The sequence below is a fragment of the Propithecus coquereli genome, unplaced genomic scaffold (assembly GCF_000956105.1).
Source record: "Propithecus coquereli isolate 6110/MARCELLA unplaced genomic scaffold, Pcoq_1.0 Scaffold51, whole genome shotgun sequence".
In the NCBI taxonomy this organism is placed as follows: domain Eukaryota; kingdom Metazoa; phylum Chordata; class Mammalia; order Primates; family Indriidae; genus Propithecus; species Propithecus coquereli.
This window is the reverse complement of record NW_012150952.1, coordinates 2737648-2762134: the sequence shown is the minus strand read 5'-3', so window position 1 is coordinate 2762134 and position 24487 is coordinate 2737648. Positions and strand designations below refer to the sequence as shown.

At 38.4% G+C, this 24487-nt stretch overlaps 1 protein-coding gene across 2 annotated transcripts in view; it reads left to right on the top strand.

Annotated features, from left to right (window-relative positions):
• Positions 1-302: 302 nt before the first annotated feature.
• Positions 303-24487, top strand: part of GAREM (GRB2 associated, regulator of MAPK1) — a 235725-nt gene continuing 211540 nt past the window's right edge. For both annotated transcript variants that reach the window (XM_012656617.1, XM_012656616.1), the window contains exon 1: positions 303-452. In XM_012656617.1, coding sequence (XP_012512071.1) covers positions 332-452 — 121 coding nt within the window. In that variant the 5' untranslated portion in view covers positions 303-331. The remainder of the gene's footprint in view (positions 453-24487) is intronic.

Genomic DNA, 24487 nt, shown 5'->3' with positions numbered 1-24487 from the left:
TAAGAGAAGGAGGAGGCGAGCGGGCGGCCGCCGCAGCTGCAGACCCGGGGCCAGAGGAGGAGGCGTAGCGGGAGCCGCCGCAGCCACCCGGGCCGCCGCCGCCCGCAGCCGCGGGGCTGCTCCGAGTCCTCTCCCGGCTTGAGGGCACGCGGGGCGCCCCAGCCATGCCCCGCAGCGGCAGCTGAGCCGGGCGCCGGCCCCCTCCCTGCGGGCCGCCTCGGCCGCCGCGCCCCCCGGCCGGAGCTGCCGGGCGCCTCCCGCGCGCCCCAGACCGCGAGCGTGAGCAGCGGCGGCCGCCGAGGCGCGGGTGGTGCCGGCGGCGGCGGGGGAGATGGACCCGGCGCCCTCGCTGGGCTGCAGCCTCAAGGATGTGAAGTGGAGCTCGGTGGCCGTGCCGCTCGACCTGCTGGTCAGCACTTACCGGCTGCCCCAGATCGCGCGTCTGGACAACGGTGAGTCCCGGCCGGGGCGCAGGGCAGACGGGCGCGGACCGCCGTCTCGGCGCGGGTGTGCGCGCGTGTGCTCGGGAGGGTGGGACCCGGTGGGGAGTGGGCTGCCCGCTACTGAGCGCCGGAGTTGGCTCGAGCGGCTGCCGCAGCCCTGGCGCGTTGCTCTCAACTCTCCCCAGCAGCAGCCAGAGAGGTGGAAATCAGAGCCCTTGCAGTATAATTTAAAAGGACGCCTTAAAAAAAAATCAACATAGGGGAAACCTCTGCAGATAGTAATCTTGGACGCGAGCTGTCCCTCCCCACCCGCGTGCAAGAATTGCTCAACCTGAGAAACCCTGAAGAGTTATCTTAGGCAACTTTCTACGAAAATAATTGTGCTCTGTGTGGCATCTTATTTTGGGTGCTTTCTTTCCTCTCCTCCCCCCCCCCGTTTCCCCTCTCTCCCCATCCCCCCGCAGCAGATTTAAGAGAAAAAGCTCTGGGTGACCAATGAAAGGGATCACATTTCTCGGAGACCTTTTATTGCAGCTTGTCTGTTTAGTTTAACCCAACTGAAAGTAATTTAGGGCTGTGTGTAGAAAATGTTTTTAGCAGAAGTGATGGTATGCTTAAGGTTAATTATTAGCTTAGCACATTTCCAGCCTGGAAAAAGAAATTTAAGTCGCCAAAACATATATTGATTTGAAACCTGAGCTCACAACTAAGAAGCGTGTGTTTCCTAAAATTGACCACCAGAAACCAACCAAACATCCCCAACTGTTCTGCAGTGTGACATCTGCCAACAAATAGATGCGCATACTGTCAAGCAAGTAGACACCTTTTAGAGGTGAGAGTTGTGACATGTAAGGTGGCAATTTAGGTGTGCTTGGTCTTCTCTTGTTATCACCATAACTTCAGTGGACTTTGGCTTCATGTGATTCCAGGCTGTCTGCAGAAAGAAGCCCTGCTGTGGGGCAGTGGGAAGCACCCTGGCCCAGGCTGGCAGGCAGGCAGGCGGATAGAGAGCTGTGACCACACAGGCCAAGTCAGAAGAGCACTAAGTAGAAAGATGTCATTTAGATTCACAAGCACTTGGGTTACTCCTTGTTTTCTGGGGTGAAAGGGTGTGTAACATGAGACCTATAAGTGTCCAAAGGATTTATTATTCTGTTTCTTATCTGTGGGGTTAGATTAGACATTTGAAGCACTGATGTGAAAAATAAACGCAAGAAAGTTCAAGAAAGCTGGAAAACAATCTTGGCTCGCTTGCTATCCTTGTTTGGTTGGTGGTGGTAGTGGTGGGCATTGGAAATAAACCGGGAGTTTTTAAACTAGTAATGAAGTGCAGATGACAATAGCTGTTGAATACAAGGGAGGGAGGACAGGTGGTGAATTGAGGCATTACTGCTTGGAGTAGGGGGTGGGAAGATGTTTTGTGCTTTAAATATGCACCCACAGACCTGGATTTGTATGTGTGTGTGTGTTTGTATTCACTGCGTTTCATTTCCTGCTCCAAAATTGTGTATATTGGAAGGCTGAGAGTCCTTCCCTTTTCTGACCTTCTCTCATCTCTGGACATGCTGCCAAAACTTGTTAGCTAGGCAGAGAGCATGGGTGTATGTGGTGTAAAAGTCACTCAAAAGCTTCATTAAACTGAAAGTCTGAAGAGGCTGAATATCAGTTTCAGACATAACTTTTAGTTTTATTACCCACTTTTCTATCCTTGCCATTCATAAAAAGGATCTGAATCAGCAGTGTACTCATCCCACACTTCTTTCTAAAATGAAGACGTGGGTAGCAAGTCTTAACACTGTGTCCTTTCAAGCTGTGGAATGGATTTTGATCACTACATGTAATTCCAGTTCTTTACTGTAAATTTCTCTTACTTTCTTATTGCCACTGGAGGATCACAGAGGCACACACAGATTTGGATCCATAGCCTAATACCGTTTTACACCTTGCTGCTTTCATTTAACAAACCCATCTTATTTAAATATTTTTTTGTTAACATGGTTTTTAATAGCTACATAATATTCCATGGGATGACTCTACTACATAATTTCATCCTCTATTGTGGACATTACTAAGCTGCTTTATTTTTTGCTGTTATAAGTCGGGATATAATGAACATTCTTGTACATGCATCTGTTTTGGTTAGAATATATTCCTACCTTGCCGAACAAACATGTCAATCCTTTTTAACTCCTTGATACACATTGTCAAAGTGCTTTGGAAACTAAAAGTTATACTCATTCACACTAACATGAGCATTGTGGGAGTTCCACTCTCTGCCCACACCCTTAAAATATTAAGTATTTTTAAAAATCTTTGCTAATTTGATGGAGAGAAAGTGTTATCTTAGCAGTTTAATTAGGGTAGACTTGAAAAGAGTCAGTCATAGCTTCTGTGCTTATTTTTAAACATGTTTCACATCAGTGTTTAGAACAGGCTAAGGACATGCTTACATATTTATAAATGCCATAGCTGAAATCTCAAGTTTCATGCAGTCCTCATCCTGTGTGTGTCTTTTTGCCAGTTTTAGTGCTGCAGGTACATTTTATACATACACATGCCTACCCTGTACTTAGACATGAAAGGTAGTCATTTTCCAAATCACTTGTTTTAAAAGAGACTAGAAAGAAATTGAAAAACATGCCACTAGTTGACATCATGCCAAGAGGAAACTATTGTCTAATTTCAAGCAGTCATTAAAAAAACATTAAAAATCTAATTTCATAACTGTTAATGAATGCGTACTCTATGCTGGTACCTTTCTAGGTGCTTGATATGTATTGTTTCAAATCCTCGGCAACCCCATTTTAAGGACTTTGGGAACCTGAGATTCAGAGAAATTGAGTGACATGGCTAAAGACTCATACCTAGTAAATGGTGGGGTGGGATTTCCAGCCAACTTTCTGACTCTGAAGACTGACCTCTTATCTGAAACTCTGCCACCTTCTCATACTTCTCAAAGGGGAGTAGGTTTGAAGTAGTTTTGACATCTACACTAAATAGCCTCACTGTCTCTCAGAGCTAGAGGACCAGAACGGCAATGTTTTTAAAACATTGTAGACACCGGATAAAGTGTTGGCCTTATCCATTAGATATAGATGGCTTTCTCCTTCCCAAAGGAGTGGCTAAAAAGAGGCGAGGGGCTGCAGCAAAGAAGAGAGGTTACAGAATTGGAGAAAGAAGGAAAAACATGGAGTTTCGAGGCTTAGGTATGTAGATGTGTCTGTTGAGATGATGCATGGGCTCAAAATATTAACTACATAACATGTAAAGAACTCTCCAATTTTCTGCATTATGCATGTCACTCCTGAAATGCCAATTAGATAGGTGCATTCAGTATTACACCCCCCGTGGTGAAATTTGTCTTCGTATGATAAGATTAATACAAAATTAGTGAGCCTTTCTGGGGAACCCAAAGAAAAGTACTTTAGCAATTCTCCTTGGGAGATTTGATGAGATATATCTCATCAGCCAAGGTCTAACCCCAGTTGGCAATGCAGTTAAGATCAGATGTTTAAACTGATTGATCATCCGTCTTGTAAATTGTTGGCTGTAGAACCAGGTTCAACTAATATACTTAGGACCATGAAGAGGACACAGAGAATACTAATCCCTAGTCTACTTCCAACCATCCTCACTCAAAACTGGGTCTGTGGTAAGTTGTTCCTTTTTTCTCTCCTCATTATTTCATCCTGGAAAGACTCTGAAGAGTTGTTCTAGGGCAGTGTTCTTCCAACTTTTTTGTTCATGTAGTTCCTAAAAGATTCTGTGAAATTCTGTACCCTAAGCACATTTTTCAGTTATTTGCTAAAACTTTTTGTCCTAAGTTTAAATACTTGCAAAGTGTGTAATTTTTCAGCATACTGTAAATATTGATATTTTAAATTAAATTATTACATCATTTAAAAAACTCTTGTAAAATCTGTATTTGATTTCCAATATCATTTATTTAAAAAAAATGCATGAATAAGTTCTTTAAAAGCTAAAAATTTTGTGCCTTTTCTTTATCTCTTTAAATTCTTATTTCCATTTTCCTTCCCCTGATAGAATTCTACCCCAATATTATACACTTTTATCCTTGAAAGTGTTTTTTGGTCACTCTGTCATACTTTATATAACCCCAAAATATGTATATAAATTAAAATTCAGTGTTTTCTATATCTTTTGACCTTAGGCTTTTCATATTTAAAGATTTCCCATTGTTTTTTAAAACAAAGAATTGGAAATTACCTGATTAACCAAAGGTGTTGTTACCCTCATACTGATGACTTTCACCCCTCAACTAGTGTCAACATTTTTATTTATTCTTGTTCTCCCTCCCCTGCTTTGTACCCTGGGGCAATGCATTTTAGAAAGATGTGGGAAAGGTAATGCAAATACGTTGCTTTTGTGAAGTGTGTGAGGGACCGTTGTGGAGGGGAGATGGTGAAGGACAGCTTCCATCCATCGCCGTGGGTTAATCACAGGATGGGGACCTATCACAGTCACTCAGGTGGATCAGTTTTTAGACAAGAACATTTGGAAGTTGGGGGTCTGGAAACTGACTGCCTTACAGCTGTGATAATGAACCCCTTGGGAAGTGTTGGCTTTGCTTCGAACATGTACCCCAGTTCATAAAATGCTGATCTAGTGCATAAAAAGATCAGTTAATGGCCCTGTTTGCTGCAAGAAGAAGGAAGACCAACGCTGCATGGTCTTGGTCTCTCTTGGAGAGAAAAAGAAGTGGTAGGGGAGAGAGACAGCTAAGTAGGTAGAACAGCAGCAGACTCTTCTTCCTGGCTGTTGGAAGGAATCAGATCTGCTTCTAAGCTGTATTGTAGGTGTGTTGGGGCTGTGGGAACTTTGGTCCATGCTCTGTGCTCAGTTACTCCTACAGCTTTATCATTTACAGGCCTGGAGAAGGAGCAAAAACATGGACACTTAGGCCCTGGGGAAGCTCCAAGCGGCTGCTTGCAAATATCAAAGGTCTTTCTAGTTCCATGTTTTATCTTTGGAATTGATGGAAGGTCTCGATTCTATTCTGTGATTGGTGTTATTTTATATGTATTTTCTTTCTTTTTCTCCTTCCTTCTTTACTTTTCACTTAATACCAGTCTTGCTCCGGGAAGATGTGCTGTCCTTTTCTGTGACTTTATTTCCCCTAGCATTCTGTATTGTAAGAAGGTACACAAGCCCAGGGTAGGAGAAATGGTAGTTTAAAGGATGCTAGATTTGGAGCTAAGAGACCTGCATTTTGTTAACAGGTGCTCCATTTCATACCATGTGATCTTGGTGAGATCTCTTAACCCCTTTGATTTGTAGTTTTTTCTTGCAGCAAAAACGAACATAACACTTGCCCATGTATCCCATAGTTATTCAATAATTTCTTCAGTCAGCTAGTATTTATTAAGCCCCTACTATGTGACAAGCACTGGTATAGGTGTTGGGACTACGGCACTGAACAAATCAGACAAAAACCTGTCTTCATGGAGCTTACATTCTTGTGTATCTACTTACTGTAAGAATTCAATGCAATAACGTATGTGGAATGCATGTGTACTGCAAAACAGGATATATACATAAGATTGGTATAGTGGCGATGCAGACTAGTTGAGGTGGAGGCTTCAGAGTATATTATGTCATTTAAGCAACAGAAGATTTTGTTATCTGTGTACAGATAAAGAAACTGAGAGAAATGCTCTGGGTGACTTTAGTCTGTTTCCTTTTGAGTATTCTGGGTTACTATTGATCTAGTAATCCATGGGTTATAAAAAAGTGGTGTAAGGTGTTTATTAGAGAGAGAGTATCATAAACAGACTAATCCGAAATTGGATTTGGGAGGGACCAGAGCAGGAAGTTGGGGGAGGAACTTTTAATCTAGAATCGCATGTGAGTCTGACCCAATGGTACCAAAACAATGAGCTTAGGCACGTGAATCTTCTTTTTAGCATGTACCCACTATTACTTTTACTGATTGATGGTCATTTTTTAGTACCTATCGTTTGTATAACAGTTAACAGGAAAGAAGTGCCTAATATAATGTAATACATAAAATTAGTGATAAGAAAGTCTCTTTAACATTCATTGATACACAGTTTGCTTTTACTTTCCTCCAGTTTTCACCTATTTGAACTATTGACCATGCCTAAAAATTATGGGAAAAAATAGGAGAGGACGTTGTAGCAGGCATTGGACAGTGATAAACAGTTAGACCCTCAAGTCAAGATTTGGACATAGCTCTTGCAGTGTCCTTGTTTTTCAAGTAGGATGGCTGTTTTGAAAATCTCCCCCCACCCCAAGCAATACTTTAACACCTATTTACAAGCGAGAGCAAGTATCTTGAATGTAGGGTGGATATTTACGTATTCTAATTGAAAAGCATAACTTTAAAAAATGTTTAACAGATATGATAATTGTACATATTTGTGGGGTGCATTGTGATGTATATGTATACATTGTGTGATGATCAAATCAGGCTTATTAGCATATCCATCACCTCAAACATTTATCATTTCTTTGTGATGGGAACATACAAAATCCTATCTTCTACCTGTTTTGAGATATACAATACCCTATTGTTGACTCTAGTTGCTCTACTGCGCAGTAGGACACCAGAACTTACTCTTTCTGATTGTGAGAAAGACATTGACCATCCTCTCTCCAGCACCCTCTTCCCACTACCCTCCCCAGTGACCACTGTGCCATTCTCTACTTCTATGAGATCTACTTTTTTTTAGATTCTGCATATAGGTGAGAACATGCAGTATTTGTCTTTTTGTGTCTGGCCTATTTCACTTAACATAATGTTCTCCAGGTTCGTCCATGTTGTCACAGATGACAAGATTTCATTCTTTTATAGGGCCGAATAGTATTCACTTGTGTATATATACCACATTTTCTTAACCTATTTATCTGTTTTTGGACACTTAGGTTGAGTCTTGACCATTGTGAATAGTGCTGCAATAAACATGGCAGTGCAGGTATCTCTGGCATACTGATTTCATTTCCTTTGGATATATACCCAGTAGTAGGATTACTCGACCCCTGTCTGTCACCATATATAAGAATCAACTCAGATGGATTTAAAGATTTAATTGTAAGACCAGAAATTGTGAAACCACTAGAAGAAAGCATAGAAGAAACACTTCATGACATGGGACTAGGCAAGGATTATTTTGGATGAGACCTCAAAAGCACAGGCAACAAAAGCAAAAATAGACAGTATGGGATTACGTCAAACTAAAAAGCTATGCACAGCAAAGGAAACAATACACAGAGCAAAGAGATAACCTATGGAATGGGAGAAAATATTTACAAACTATACATTTGACAAGGGTTTAATATCCAGAGTATATAAGGAACTCAAACAACTCAACAGCCAAGCCCTCCCCCCAAAAAAACTGATTAAAAATGGGCAAAAGACATGAATAGACATGTCTCAACAAAAGACATGCAAATGGCCAACAAGTATATGAAAAATGTGCAATATCACTAATCATCAGGGAATGCAGATCAAAACCACAATGATATATCATGTTAGAATGGCAAAAAGACAAAAGATAAAAAAAACACAAGATATCAAAATGACAAAAGATAAAAAGTAATGGCTAGAATTTGGAGAAAAGGGAACCCATGTTTACATACTATTGCTATGAATGTAAATTTAAATTAGTAAAGCCATTATGGAAAACAGTATGGAGGTTCCTCGAAAAATTTGAAATAGAACTGCCCGTAAGATCCAGCAACCTCACGACTGGATGTATATCCAAAGGAAATGAAATCAGTATCCATGTCAGTAAAAATCTTAAGACACTCAGTTCATCTGTAAAAGGGAAACTGGTTTGACTGTTGTGATCTACTGCATCATGGTTAAAAGAGGGAGTCTTTTAGTCTCTTTTGCTCATTGGCCGCCTTATTGAAATAGCGAGTTCTTGTAGACCAGCTTGTAAGCTCGTTTATTTTTGTTTGAGATTCCTGAGGTATCTGTCTTTTCACTTACTGAACTGCTGTTCTAGGAAGTCTCGTAAACTTGCTTCTTGTCGTCAACAGGACTCTCAATCTCAAGAACATCAGCTATTATATGCAGTGTGAAAAATAACTTTTATTTCTGGTTTATGTATTGTCAAAATATAAAATACCTGTTAAAATATTTGAAATTTCATGGAATTAACTCTGTTAGAAGACATTTCCACATGAAGAGCTTCGCCTACCTCCCCACCCCAGCCCTATTCTCCTCCCAATTTTTCAAGAATGCTTACTTGATTTTCAGCTTAAAGCTTTCATGAAATTATTTTTTTAATACTATTTCCTAGCTCCTAGCACAATGCCTGCACGTAGGTGGCACTTGATAATCATTTAATAAATGAACAAGCAAATCTCAGTATTAAAAATTATAAGGTCCAAAATATCCATATTACTAAAGCTATCTATGAGCTCTGCAAGTCTGAAATAGAATCTCACTCTTGTATCATTTGAGGTTGCATTGTATTTTAAATATATTGATATAAGTTGGACTAAGATGGTAGATCTTAATATTAGCAGTAGGAAAAATAAAGACCTGTGGACCATCATTTATAAAATAATGATTTTTAGGGCCATAAGTTATTAGTATTTTAAATAAGTATTCCTGGAAATTACAACTCATTTTTAGATTTTTTCACTTTCTTGATAGTTCTTTCATTCTGAAATTAGGATGCTTCCTTTACGTATTATGTGTTGCCATGTCATTGACTTCAATCATTGGTATCATCATGCTATTAACACTACTGAGTACATGATCTAGAATGCCATAAATCTTAGAAACTAATCAACAATAAATGGCCATCTACCCATCGCCTCATCTCTGGGCACCAGTGATTTTACTTCTAAGCAAAGCAAGCCACTTGGTTCAAATAATGTTACAAAACTACAACTGCTAATTTCGTACAGTTGTCATCTTCCTAGAATAGCCCCAAGACTGACTTGAAACCATAGTGTCTTAATCCCAGACAATGAGTTTCCTTTTATGCCATGCAGAAGTATTAGATAGTAGTAAAAGAAGGAAAAAATGTTCCCAAGCCCCTTTGCGTTCTGGGAATGGATTACTTTACAATTATAGGGCAAACCATTTTAATTGAGTCTGCTAATTGTTAACCTAGTTTGAAGTATTTGAATACCACTTGGGCTTTGATGGTTTATGATTGTTTAATAAGTGCCAAGTTACTGAATTTAAAATGCAATATGAATTCTTTATAATTATAAAGATATTTGTTATTTCAGTTAGTATTTAACATATATAGTGAGTTATTAAGATGAGGGAGGCCAGGTTATACACAGGGGGAATGTAATTGTGAGCAGCACTTATGCATATATCTCTGTAAAGATTTAAAGTGAGTTATATTTTGTTGTTTTTTCTCCACTCAGCAGAGAAAAATTTCCTTAGCCACTTTTTTATTAGATGACAGTTTTCTCATTACCACACTTCAGGATGTTAGAAATGAAAATTTGTCTTTCTTCAAGCAGGGAACTAGGTACACAAATATCTAAAAGTAAGAGAAAAAGGGTATATGTTTCTATTTTTAAACAGAATCAATCACTTGTAACATTTGTAGAAAGCACTGGTTATAACAGTCTATTATTTATTCAAAAAAGGTTAATGAAATACCTGAGAAAGCCCCCTTGCATAACTCCGGGACAGCTATCTGTGCAGATGTTGTATTCCGTGATGGTCATTTTGGATTGCCACTCTGTTCCTTTAGCAGCACTGGGGCAAGTAAGGGATAGCTGGAATAAAAAAGCTAACATACATTCATTCCATTGTCACCCCTGGTCCTCAGTTACGTTCCTAGATCTTCAGTAGTAGTCTGTTTCAGGTTATTACCATTTAAAATAATGCAGGATCTCTTCTTACTTTTGGACCACTGACTGACAAAATCAATCAAACACCAGACCCAAGTTAAAAACAATTTAATTAGTTGTGTCTAGAGAGAAAGCATTTGCTGTAGAAGGTTCAAATTACCTACTTGAAAATAAATAACAAGTAGCAGAAAGCCTTATTAAGATACCCTACTGTTATTTTTTTCCATTTATTTTGGTCCCATCTTTTGGCCAGTTAAGAGAAAAGGAGCCACTGAAAGTAGACAGAATCAGAAGAAATTTTCACAAGCTCATCATGGCCAGGCATATCAGTTAGGATTAATTTCAGTTGTATGTAACAGGGCCGACAAAAAAAAATGGCTTATGCAACATGGAAATCTTTCTTTGCTTTCTTTCTTTCCTTTCTCTCATATAGAAGAAGCCTGAAGGTATGTAGTTCAGGACTGATAAGGGCAGTTCTGTGGAGTCAAAAACCTATGCTCTTTATGTCTTTCTGCTCTGTGATCCCCTGCAAGGAGCTTTCACTCTTAAAACTTCGTGGTTCTCGATGGTTGCTGGAGCTCTAGCTATCATGTCTACATCCAAGGCAGCAATAAGGGCAAAAGGGTATGTCTTACCAGTCCTTCACAGGACTTCACTTACATCTCATTGGTCAGGACTTACTCCTATATGGGGAGTACAGGAAGGTAGGGAACTGAATTAAGTCTTTTAACTGGGCATAAAGCCCAGGGGTTCCTACTGCAGGACAAGGGGACATTAGATATTGGGAGCCACCCAGCAGCCTCTGCCACCCAAATTGTTACTTTAATTAATGCCTTCTCTTCACTTTTTTTCTCCTACTCAGAAACTTATTAAAATAGCCATGTATTGGGCCCTAATTCTTTGACATCTTTCTAGTTCAGGTTCTTGCTCAGCTAAGGTAGTATGAACTTCTTGTACCAATTTCCTCTTTTCATACTTGAGCATGAACTGAAAACTTAGAGTGGTTCTCCATGTAAGAAACCTGTGCTTTATAAGTAAGGCCATCAAAATGTGTATGTGTAAGGAATTGTTACAAAGGCACTTCACACATTGTTTTTTGGCTTGCGCTTTTCAGATTTTCTCTCTGATTTGATATGCACAATGGGGGATAGTTGTCTCATTTTTTCTTTTTTAAAGAGAGAGACTAGGTTTTGCTATGTTGCCCAGGCTGGAGTCTAGTGGCTCCTCATAGACGCAATCATAGTGCATTACAGTCTCAAACTCCTGGGCTTAAGTAGTCTTCCTGCCTTGGCTTCCGGAGTAGCTGGGACTACAGGTGCGTGCCACCGTGCCTGGCTTAGTTATCCAGTTTTTTTTTTTCAGTTTTTAATAGGTGCTTTTTTTTCTCAGCACTGTTCCTTTTGTTGGAGAGGCTTGCTAATTGTGTTTTAAAAAAATAATAATATTTACTTTTTTCCTCCAGATATCATTATAGAGAATTTAGAAAATACATGCAAAAGACATAAGTGAATATCAGTTTTAATTCCAGAGGTTATACAACCTGTTATATAAACATTATTAACATTTCGCTATTATATAGGCATAGGGTATCAATGGAAATTATATGTAAAAGTGGGACCAAGTTGTATATAAAACTGCTTTTTAAGTTTTACGTTAGATCATTAGCATTTTCCTTCATTATTCTTTGAAAATAAAATTTTTATGACTGAATGGTATTCTGTTTTTACAAATAAACCATCAGTTGTATGACCATTTTCCAATTGTGAGACGGTGGTTGTTTTACTGTACTGTTTTTGAGAATATTTTTGTGCTTAAATTTGTCAGTTTTACATAATTTCATTATTTTGGGTTCCTGGAAGTGAGAGTATTGTTCAAAATTTATTATTTTAGGATTGTTGGTAAGTATTGGTAAATTGCACCCAGGAAAGTTTGTACTATTAGCAGTGAATGAGTAAGCCCATCCATCTCTTTGTATATCATAGAATATCATAGTTGTTTTTTAATCTTTGCTAGTTTAGATAATTAAAAACATGGAACATTTTCTAATTTATATTGCTTTACTTACTAGTAGAATAGCTTCAAAAATATTATTTCTTTTGTGCTTTTTCTGAGCCCTTTGTTCAATTTTTTGGTAGAATTTTTTTTCAAATCTCCTGTAATTAAATACATCCTAGTGTACTTTATTCTTGGTTTTCTACAGATATTTATAAATAATCTCCATGTTTCATGTGAGTTAATCTCTTTTTAAGGTTCCTATTTGTCTTTAGCTAATGTTCGTAAGTAGTTATTACTTCTGTTTTTAATATTGAATAATTATGATTAATTTACTTTTTACCGTCCTGGATATTAGATTTAAATGTGGTATATTCACTGTTTTATTGTATCTGTCCTCTGAAAGAAAGAATCCTCTTACAATGTATAAAATAAAATAATTTCCTGAAATCATAGTAAAACCATGTTGTGTATTCACAACTATAATTATATTTGTGTGGAGAGTGGGAACTCTATGGAGAGTTCTCCAAAGATACTTTTTTGATAAATTCTTGTGCATTGCATGAATACAAGCTGAAAAACTGGATTCATCACATATTGGCTTTAAAGACTAATTAAATGGACAAATTTATAAAAATATTTAATTATTTTTACATGTAATCCATAACAGTCTCTGAAGTTCTATGTTTGGGGCAGTTAGATTAGAGACAGATTACAGCAACTTCAGAATCTCTTAAAGTTTAGAATCAGAGTACTGACGCTAGTGAATAAATAGTACAAATTCATAGAAAAAGACATGGAGAGGAGCAAATGTGATAGTTTGAATGTCATTTCGTTTTTTCTATTGAATATTTGTGCAAGTGTCGACTTCACTGTAATGACCAAGAAGAAGGAAAACAGATAAGAGAAGAAAAGCCCAGTTTAGTTCTCTCTGTAGATATAGCCAGTGGTTGATGGGGAATAAAATACATACTCCTCTACCAATTTAGCACCTGAGGATTCTATAAATAGTTGTATTTATCACAGGGTTGAGGTGACAGTTGCTGAAAGTGAAGTACAAAATAACTTTATGAGAATCTTTTAGTGCCCATTAAAAGAAGCTTCAAATTAACTTTACAGTGAGATCAGGTAACCTGTGAAATGTGTTCACTCCTCCCCATCTCTCTCTCCCTTTTTTTCCCCTTAACTCAATTAGGAAGAAATTAATCTGAGTAGATTGTATACGATTGAATACTGTGTGACATCAGAGGAGAGTTTCATGCTGAGTGGAGGCTGGAGGGAGCCAAGGAGGAAATGTATGAACTAAGGATAAACACCTTTTATAGTCTACCTAGTTTTTTTAGTTGTCACAATGAAACAGAACTTTATTCCCCTCTGATTATAAACGTAATATATTCATTGTGAAGAATTTGAATACATAAAAATATTTAAAAATGAAGGTAATCTGAAGTCCCACCATCCTGAGATAACAACCATGGACATTTGGATGCATTTCCTATTCACTCTCTTTCTCTCACACACACACTCTTAGAATTTTACATAAATGTGGTGTTTTAGCTACTTTTTTAAAAAAAATTTCTCCTGTCACATCAAACCCCACTCCTCCGACACTGCCTACCCACATAATCTACTTTAACAATCCATTGCATATTCTTCATATTTTCTCCATACTCATATAATCATATATCAGCATTATATACGCACAAAAAGACATACACAGAATTCTGTCATTGTTTCATAAAATGGGATTATATTCCAAATACTTTTTGGCCTCGTATCACTCATGAGAATCTTTCTAAATCATCTGATATAATAGAAATTCATTCTTTTTTAACAACTGCATGATATTCCATGATGTGGAAATAGTCATTCTTTTATTGATTCCTGTTCAATTTGTTTCCAGTTATTGGCCTTTGAATTATACTCCACTTACTAAATGTACTCCTTATATGTAATGTCATTAATTTGTTCATTGTTTCTATAGAATTTCATGGTTTCTATCTAACATCTTTCACTTCTCCCCCAAAACATCTTTGATAACATTGTCTTCCTGATCCTTTTAATCTGATAAGCAATAACCAAAATTAAATCATTTTAGAAAAAAAATGTAGGGAGAAATGGGTTTTACATCTCAATCAAAGCCCAGTTCACGGGAGTGGAATTGATTTAATTAGATGTTGCCAAAATGCTATCCAAAAAGTCCATAACAACTCCCATTTCTATCATGGATGTTCAGGAATACCATTTCTCCAGATCCATGTCAATCATAGTTATTTTAAATTTTTTTAAAAAAATTTGCCAGCCTAATGGACATGAAGTGAGATTTTATTGTGTGTTAATTTGCATTTCCCCATTAGTGATTTCTTTGCTCCGTTTTGTATGTCTATTTACCACTTGGACTTGCTCCTCTGTGAATTAAAATCATACTTTTTGTTGGTTTTTCTATTGTTGGCTTGTTCTCGTCAATTTCTAGATGCTATTTGTATATGATGGAGATATTTTCTCTTATTTACATATATTCTATTGCCTTTGTTTATATTTTTCTACTTAAGAGTTTTTAATTTTTACAGTGACAGAAAAAGTCTCTTTTTCCTGTTTCAATCTTGGCTAAGAATGATCTCCCTTGACACTTAGATTGTACATGCAGTCTCTTAGATTTTCTAAGAAGATTTAAAATTTTTCTATTTGTCTTTAACCCATCTGGAATTAATTTTCACATATGATGTAAGATTTTTATTTTCTTCCAGGCTGCCATTGTGCCCGTCCATTTATTCAAAGGTCTCTTTACTCCTGATGTGACCTATCTTTGTCAAATTTATTTTGCTCTTTAGCAGTAGAAAAACACTTGAACCACACCTGTCTTTTAGGGACTGTCTTGGGTGATGTTCCAAGAACATGTAAGGTTTAGTTTTTAGAAATCTGAAAACAACCCTTTTATTCTCAAAGAAGAGAAGTTGTAGCTACAACTGTCCCTAATCTTGCCTTACTTTACTTTTCCTATGGCTATGGGAGGCCTGAGATTTGTTTTTCTGAAGAAAATTTAAATTTATTTTGAAGCCAGTGCTACCCTGGTGAGTTTCGGAAGTGATAGTAACTTGTTAAATGCCTTCTAGAAGCATAGTCCAGATGCTTTGGCAATAAGTTTTCTCCAGGGAAGAATTTGTTTTAAAATGATACTTTACTAAGCTGCTGTTCAAGCTTGAGTGTATGTGAGAGTATGTGTGTGTGTTTCAGAATTTAAGAAGGATTTGCAAATTGCACTCAATTTTAGAGTACTTAATTGAAAGTGTATTTCTCCTATTATCTTTTGTAGGAGGGATACGCTTTCACGCACCATTCTCAGTGTATATGTGTGTATGTTTCTTTAAAATCCCACAGTGACCCACATCTGTACAGTTTTAAAGATTTAAATTTCCCTTACATTTTGCTTACCTCCCCCCCAATTTTTCATGGCATTGTCCTGGTTCCTCTTAATCTCACATGAAAGGATAAGAATTAAATTATTTTAGAAAAAAAGTAGGGCTACATGGACCTTATGTCTCAATGCCAAAACCCAGACTGTCTGCATAAATGAAGGAGAGAGATGAGTGTGAGAAGAGAACTCATAGCACAGATTATTCGTTGAGAATTTGTTTACTACACAGCCTTTGTGTAAAATTATAACAAAGCCTCATTCCTGGATTCCATGAGGAACTTCATCAGGTTTGAGTTGTGTGTGTTTAGAAGTTTTATTCTTCCCTTTTTAGATTTGTCTTTCTAGGCAGTCCAAGAGGAGAGAGTCAGGATCCTGTCTTGTCTTCCCATTGTACATTTCACAGCGTGTACTGTGATGTTCCAGCAGATGGATCAGAAATCTTGTCTGAATGACTCATGCACAGGGTTGTCGGGATATTCTAGCATATCCCTAAAGTACTTGCAAGTGTCACTCTTAAACACACAGGTGCACACTATTCTTCACCTTCTGACCTGTTAGCTGGTTCTGAGCAAAGAAAGAATTGATGATTCCAGCAGGCATTTCTTCCTGCTTCATCTCAAGGAATATAGAGTTCTTTCTCAGGCTCTGACTTCTCAAACTATTTCAAACCTGGAAGAGACTATCAGAATATGTCTTACTTTAAGACTTATTGAATTATATTTGCATATATTAGCCTGATTGAAAGAAGTTGAAAAATATTCTGAGGCTTGCAAAGCCAACTCAGCATTAAAATTTTGCTGCTAAATCATTGAGATTTGGCTATGCTGTTTAATCAAAAGCTGTTAATTTGGCTGGGCGCGGTGGCTCACGCCTGTAATCCTAGCACTCTGGGAGGCCGAGGCGGGCGGATTGTTTGAGCTCAGAAGTTCAAAACCAGCCTGAGCAAGAGCGAGACCCCGTCTCTACTAAAAATAGAAAGAAATTAATCAGACAACTAAAAATATATAGAAAAAATTAGCCGGGCATGGTGGCGCATGCCTGTAGTCCCAGCTACTTGGGAGGCTGAGGCAGAAGGATTGCTTGAGCCCAGGAGTTTGAGGTTGCTGTGAGCTAGGCTGACGCCACAGCACTCTAGCCTGGGCAAAAAAGAGTGAGACTCCGTCTCAAAAAAAAAAAAAAAAAAAGCTGTTAATTTGTCCTGATGTATTATGAGAATATATTTCAAAATGGAAATTAACACATTTCATTGATTCTAAGATGCACATTTCAATATCTCTGAAATCAGGATGTGTCTTACAATGAATGGCGTGACATTGTTCAATCAGCAGTATTCTGTCTTGGTTGTTATCAAATGATTGTCTAACGAGTGATGGCATCCTAAATCATATGAATTATGGTAGTCCCATGGTAGTATCTTTGGGTCCAGTAATTCAATGTGCAAAGCAAACATGTGAAATAAGGACTTTTTGTGTGAATGTCCCTATACAGGGTGGGACATAATCCAAACTGAAAATCAAAAAGTATTCCCTGCACTGTCCATTTGTAATGGAGAAAATGTCAGGTTACTCATGTAACAACAGATAAAGTGAGGTTCACTATTATATACAACCACAGTGTAATTTTCCTTCTTACTGCATTTTCCAAAGTTTGAAAAATAACTTACTTTCCATACTCCTCAGTAGACTCTGACCTCTGCGAAGGCAGGGATTGTATCTTTCAGTTTCCAAACTGTTTGGCTTTAAATCCAATGACAAGTGTCCTTACGGGAGAAAGGCCGAAGGAGATTTGAGGCAGACGAGGAGGAAGCGGTGTGACCATGGTGGCAGAGACTGAGGTGATTCAGCCACAGCCAGGGTTTACCTGTAGCCACCAGGAGCCGGAAGACGCAGGGAATAGAATCTCCTCATAGGGCCTTCAAAGGAAGTGTGGCTTTGCCCAGAGCTTGATTTTTGAATTTTGGCCTTGAGAATTGTGAGAGAATAAATTTCTACTATTTTAAGCCACTCACTTAGTGGTAATTTATTACAGCAGCCACAGTAAACCTACTACAGACACATATACAAGCAGGCACACACATGTGTAAACACATATTTATAGGTTTTGCTAGCCTATAATGAAATAAAATGCCAGATTTTTTAAAAAATTAGAAGAACATCCCTGGATTGTCAAAATAATAGTTTCCCCTAACATTCGTCAATGGGCTGATGGATACGTTGGAATATGGTATGTGGTTTTCACAATGCTATTCATTTAACAACTATGGATCATGTGTCTGCTATCTGACAAGCACAGTACCAAGTGCTAGCTAGGAACACAAAGATGATAAATGTAGTCCTGATCCTCAGGGACTTCATAGGCTCACTGGGTAGGTAGATTCTTAGAAAATTAAATAGTATCATGGGGTAAACATGGAAACGCTTCCTCTCAGAGGCCAGTAAATATTGCCAAGAACTCCTGGGGCAGGTTTTATAGAAAATGTTAATGGATTACTGAGCTAGTCATTGAAGACTAAGTAGAATTTTGCCAGAGTCAGAAGAGGGAGAGTGGTATTCCTGACAAAGGTTTGGAATGTCCTGAACAGAGACTTGTGACGGGGGTGATAGAAGATGAGACCCAAAAGGCAAGTTGGAAGCAGATTTTGAAGAGCCATGACATGCTGAAGTTTGGCCTTTCTCCTGTGGCTAACCTGGTGGCTCTTAATTTTCTCCCCCTTCCAGAAAACGAACAGCAGATGGTGTTTCTAACAGAATAGATGGCAGCAGAATTTACTGGGGTCCCAAATTTTGATGAACTCCAATATAAAAATTAGTAAATAACAAACCTTAATGGTATGTGTTCTAATAATATGTGAGATACTAATATTAGCAGTCTCAGGAGAGGCTTGATGTAGAGTCTTGGGCCATGTACACTTCTTACCCCACTGATGACCAACTCCATCCCTTTTTCTCGCTCTCAAGAAAGCATGTCAGGGCCAGGCATGGGTGACTCACATGTAATCCCAGCACTTTGGGAGACTGAGGCAGGAGGATCTCTGGATCACAGGAGTTCACGGCTGTGGTGAGGTACGATCAAGTCACTGCACTCCAGTATGGGCAACAGAGCAAGACTCTGTCTCTTAAAAAAAAAAAAAAAGAAAGAAAGCATGTCAGAATATGATTGAAAGTCAAGTTTTCATGGAGAAACTTGGACACCAATTTTTATCTTAATAAATGGTTTACAAACTTCAGTATTTTACTAAATACTGGTATTGAATAATACATTCTGTGTGTTTGTTTATATGAGCAAATGTTAAAGGGCTTTAAATATGAGAAAGGCCCAGATTTGTTTTTTACAAGGATTATCCTGGTGTCATTGTGGATGATCATTTAGAGCAGAAAAAGTTTAGAATTGGATGATATGTGGAAGCTATAGGGTTATATACTCAAGGAGAAAGATGGCCTCTAGCCAAAACTAGATTCATGGGAATGTAGTGGAGGGAGGGAGTGGGAAATATTTTAAGGTGAGATTTCCAAGATCGGTAACTGGATATGGGATATTAGGAAGGAGGGAAGCATTAGGTGGTCCTGAGGTGACTGGCTTGGATGGTAATACCTTTATCCGTGATGAGAACACAAATGGAGAAACAGGTTACAGGTGGGCCTATCAGTCAGAGTAGGCCAGGTTAGGCAGTGGTAACAACTCCAAAATGTTAGTGGTTTAAAGCAGCGTGTTTATGTTTATCATGGGTTGGCTGGGACGGTGGGGCAGGGGTATTCTACTCTCCGTCATCATCCTCACTGTGGCCCCCAGGCCTAGAGTTTCATGTTTGTACTTTCCCAGTTATTGAAGCAGAACAGAAAATATGGCAAATCATACGCTGTCCTCTTATAACTTCTGCCTGGGATTGATTCACCTTGCGTCCCTCTTATATGCCGTTGTTTGTGGCAAGTCCCGTGGTCACACCTAACAATGAAGAGGGTGGAGTTGTACCATCTTTCCACAGCCAGGAATATGACTCCAATGACTGTTACTGGAGGAGGTGTGGGAAGGTGGCATGATCGTTCGTGGATGTGTTGCGGTATTGAGGAGTTGGAAATTTGGGCTTGCATCTGGAGAGAGTTCAGGGCTAGAGAAATAATATTGGGAGATTTCAATTTAATGGTCATAAATCAACCCATGGAGTGAATAACATTGATCAGGAAGGAACAGAGCCAGTGTTGAGGATGGTAAAAAATCAAGGTTAATAGTTTGTGGTTACAAATGTTACAATCCCTAAACTGTATTTTTTTTTTTTTTTTGAGCAGCTTGTTGTAACTTTTAAATAATTTTCCATAGTGGTTGGCATGGGGGTTGAATTAATCACTTAAACAGGATTTAGCTTTCTTAAGACTCCAAAATTGCTGACTTGCATTTAGTAATTTAAAAGGTGCCCTCAAATTTTACAGGATTTCAGCCAGTTTTCTGACCCAGCAGGGAAGGAAAAAGTATTGCAAATGGTAGCCATTGTAGTTTGAACAGAAGATCGCTTATAAGTTGATTGATACTAAGATTACTGAGTACTCAGAAAATTAGAATACCTTTAAAATTTTTCCGATTGGTTGTGCCTCAGACAGCAAGTTATTAGCTTAGCTTTGCTGTAATGATATTCTTTTTATAGCTCCAATTACTGGCAAAGGGAGGTAGTTAATAGCACTTTCCCCCCGCTAGTGTTCATACATGAGGCAACTTGCTTTTTCTATTCTCCATTCTCTTTAAAGATTCTTATACTTTTGCCTGCCTGACATCCATAGGGGTCTACACCTAAATTACTCACTTTTTAAACTTTTCATGTAGACATATGTGATTACTCAAAATAAACTCTCCTCCCTTCAAGATTATGTATTTGTCAGGAAAATGAAAAAACAAACCTGGTTTAATGCATGTCTCCATTATCTCTTTGAAGGGAATTTTGAAAACTTATCATAGTAGTATTGGTAAAAATGATAGTTGTGGTCTTCACAGTCAAGATGAACAGGTATTCGTTGAACTACTTCTCGATAGCACTATAAGGTGAATGATTAAAAACTTAAATAGAAGGAAGCTATAGCTCTTCCCGCCTTGACACAGGCACGTAAAACTGTTAAAAGTAACTGTTCCGTATTCCCCAAACAAGCAAAGCCATTGGTGTTTACTCCTGGGTGATAATTATGGTTAATGTTTATTGAGGACTAATTATGGTGCTGGCTCTTGTACAGCATGTTGTGAACGTTATCTCATTTACTTCTCACAGTAACGCTGTGACATAAGGAATAATTTGCTCAAGGTCACACAGCTGAAAAGTGGCGAAGCCAGCAGCGGGGGCAGTTCCAGAGCCCACACCTTGAACTCCAGCCTGCCTCTCCCAATTCTCAGACCGACGAGGAAGCTTTTCCCATTCATATTGCACTTCACAAAATGAGAGCATCTTTTGTCCGTCATCTTTATTAAAAATTGAACCCCTGCAGGCAAAGATACCCAGGGTAGGCCGGATCCTACTAATTGAAGTCAGAGGAACCTTAAGGACCCCACAGAACTGTTAATAGAGGTTGGCAACTAACTGGACATCAGGATTGCTGAGGTAGGATTTCCATTTTAAATGCTGTTGTCTTCTGACCCCAATCCCCCCAACAAGAAAGACTTGGAGTGGAAGGTGACAGGTAGCAAAATAAGAACTGTTTTCATTTTTCTTTCTAGGCTTTTAAAACACTTGTTCCCAAATTGTCCTCAAAGGTATATAAATACATATATATGATATTTTTATATACAAACCCATCTGTATTGTAACACCCTTCACTTACCTTGGGGTGGGACTTAAAGAAACTCCAGCCTTCTTTCCAGAGAGCCTCTGCTTCTGATGTTTATCCGTCAAAAACCCCATACCTGTAGTTAAATCCTGTCTCTTAGCTAAGGAGTAATATGTTTCACAATTATGGAGTAAAATAGCAGACTCGATGGAAACTAAGCAGAGGCAGGCTGATGCCATCACAAGTGACAAGTCAGAACAAAAGAGATAAGATCAGGGCATATGGTTACACTTAGGCTCTGACATCAACAGATGATCCCCTCCCCCTCAATATACATCTGTACTGGGCAGTATTTTTACATTGTTTATTGATTACAGCATTACCAGTGCTTCTTGCTTAACTTTTTGGAGATCTGATGAAAGCTGCAAATGGACATAGGTATAAACAGTTTTTCACATGATTTCAAAGTGTTCATGGACCACCCCACCCCTGCTAAAAGCCAAGCACTCCGATTCTGAGCTAGAGCGTTCTGACACTGCGTGGTTCTTGGATACCACCTCACTGTGGGGCAGTCCCCATGCAACAGAGTACAATCTCTGATGATGGTGAGAATGGAAAGGCACACCCCATTTATTTTATTTTATTATTTTGTATTAAAGTTTTCGGTTTAACTACATAGCATTCAACAGGCAGTGATTTTTATCATGGAGGGAGTAGGGGAGGTGGCAGTGCCCTAGGATATGAAGTAATGGAGAAGGCCTTTCAAAAATGGAAATATGCAAAAAAAAAAAAAAAAAATGGAAATATGCGGTATTCACAAAATCCGATTTTGCTATATTTTGAGTTCTCCACCACCAAATAGCAATGAATTTATCCTAAGCCAGGGGTTAGCAGACTGTGGCCCATGGGCCAAATCTGGCCTGCTGCCTGTTTAAGGAAGTGATGTTTTACTAGAACACAGCACACTTGTTTGTTCACATACTGACTGTGGCTGCTTTTGCACCACAGTGGCAGAAGTGAAGAGATGAGGCAGAGATTGTGTAGCCCACAAAGGCTAAAATCTTTACTCTCTGGCACTTGACAAGAAAAGTTCACCAACCCTTGTCTTAAGCCATCTGTTCTTACTCAGTTATCTTGGAGACCAGTGTTGTTCATTTACATAGATGGAAATAGAGATGTCTGTAGATTCTGTAATACAGGTGTGGGTCAGTCACATGTATGCTCATTTAACAGTGGTTTGATAAATGATAAATATCTCTTTGAAAATGGGGCAAAAGGGATTCCAAAATAAACCCCTTTATAAATACAGTATAGCAATTCTTTATTATCTGTGTCTGTATTATTTATATGTAAAATGGTATAATTTTCATCCCAGGCCAGGTTCTCCAGTGCTCTCTCATGGCATACTTGGCTGATACAAACTAAATTATTTAATAGAACACTACATAGTATAGAATCAGGAAGGCAAAACCACCTCCGGTGGTAATAACACACAATGTTGGTAATTGTGGTAATAACACACAATGAATTTTAACAATATGACTTCTAAATGATGTTGTTACTTGGGTCATACATAATACTTCTTTCATTAATGTGACTAAGAACTGTCTGTGGAAATAACAGTCTTGTGAACATGCCTGCAATGTGTAAAGCAAATGAGGAAATATAAGTTACTTACCTTCAAGAAATTTTAAAATTGATTACTTTATCTTTTAGTACTAGAGTTATTTTTTACAACTATTCCAGCAGATTTGGAATATTTAAGAAGAACTGAATCAATGCCAATCCTGAGAGGTAACTATTCATCATTTATTGCTGTCCTGTAAAACAAATACAGTTTTCAAGACTTCACCACTGCATTGATGTGATGTGATAAGAAAAGAAAAAGTTGCATTAATACAACTATATTTCCTCTTTTGAAAGGCTTGCTTTTCTATAAAGTCAAGGAAATTTGTTTATAATATGGGGCAAAGGAGTACATACCAGCAGGACTATGAGTTGGAAATTTATGTGATGAATGGTTTTATTTAATAAGCTTTTAAATATGCAAAAGTAAAATTCAAAACTAGAGAATTCAATTGGATGTTTTGATATATGTGTAAGTTTACTGATTTCTTACTAAAGCTGTGTATAAATTAAATTTCAAATAGAAAAAAATTGCCTTAAATCTGGTAATAAATATTTCATTCAGAGATTCTTTGGCTTAAAACATGGAGGAATAATTTGTGTAGTAAATGTAAATGAATTACCAGAAACCCACTCAGAGCATCCTACCGAATGTAAATGAGGTGATGACTGTTGCCGTGAAACAGTTGTAGCTGCTGTTCATGTGCGCTTGCAATAGGAACAGCGTATATGGTTTTAAAAGCAGCGAAGTTGCATGTAATTAGAATTCTCTATGTATGCAGGACAATCAGGGCCATTGATGGCTCGTGGCAGTTGAGCCTGCTGGGCAATGTATACAGTAAATGCCCCTTACTAAGATCCTACTGCTCAGTTACTGTGTGGAGGTTGTGCCTGATAACACACACCAGAGCTGGATTTCTCTGTTCCCACTCTGCACTCATAGAATTTCGTCATCCCAGTATCTTGAGATTTTAACTCCTACATTTACTTAGCTAGAATAACTGTAGGAATTGTAAAGGGATTTGAGAAAAAGTGCTGGTGCAAGCATTAGTAATCAGCTCAAGAAGCCTTGTGCAAGGCATGTTGCTGAGCCCACAGTTATAGCAAAATATGAAATAAAGAAACACTGGTCAGCTTCTTCGTGTGTTTTATTTGTTTGGGAAGTTGTTATTCTTTTGACCCACAGTCACTTACGGATTTCAGTCCCAATTCCCTCTTGTCCCTGTGTGTGAACTTGGGAAATTGAGAAACTTTTCTGAATTTCTTTCCTTACGTGGAGTATCCCAGCATCCTGGTTTGTCCAAGATAGTCCCAGTTTGCACGTCTTGTACCCTCTTTCCTGGTTTCAGTATGTTACATGGACATTCTCTTTATAGGCGAAGTGGAGATAACACCTCCCTCCTCCTCTTGTTGTGATGATTAAATGAAATAACATGAAAGTAAACAGTGTGATTCTT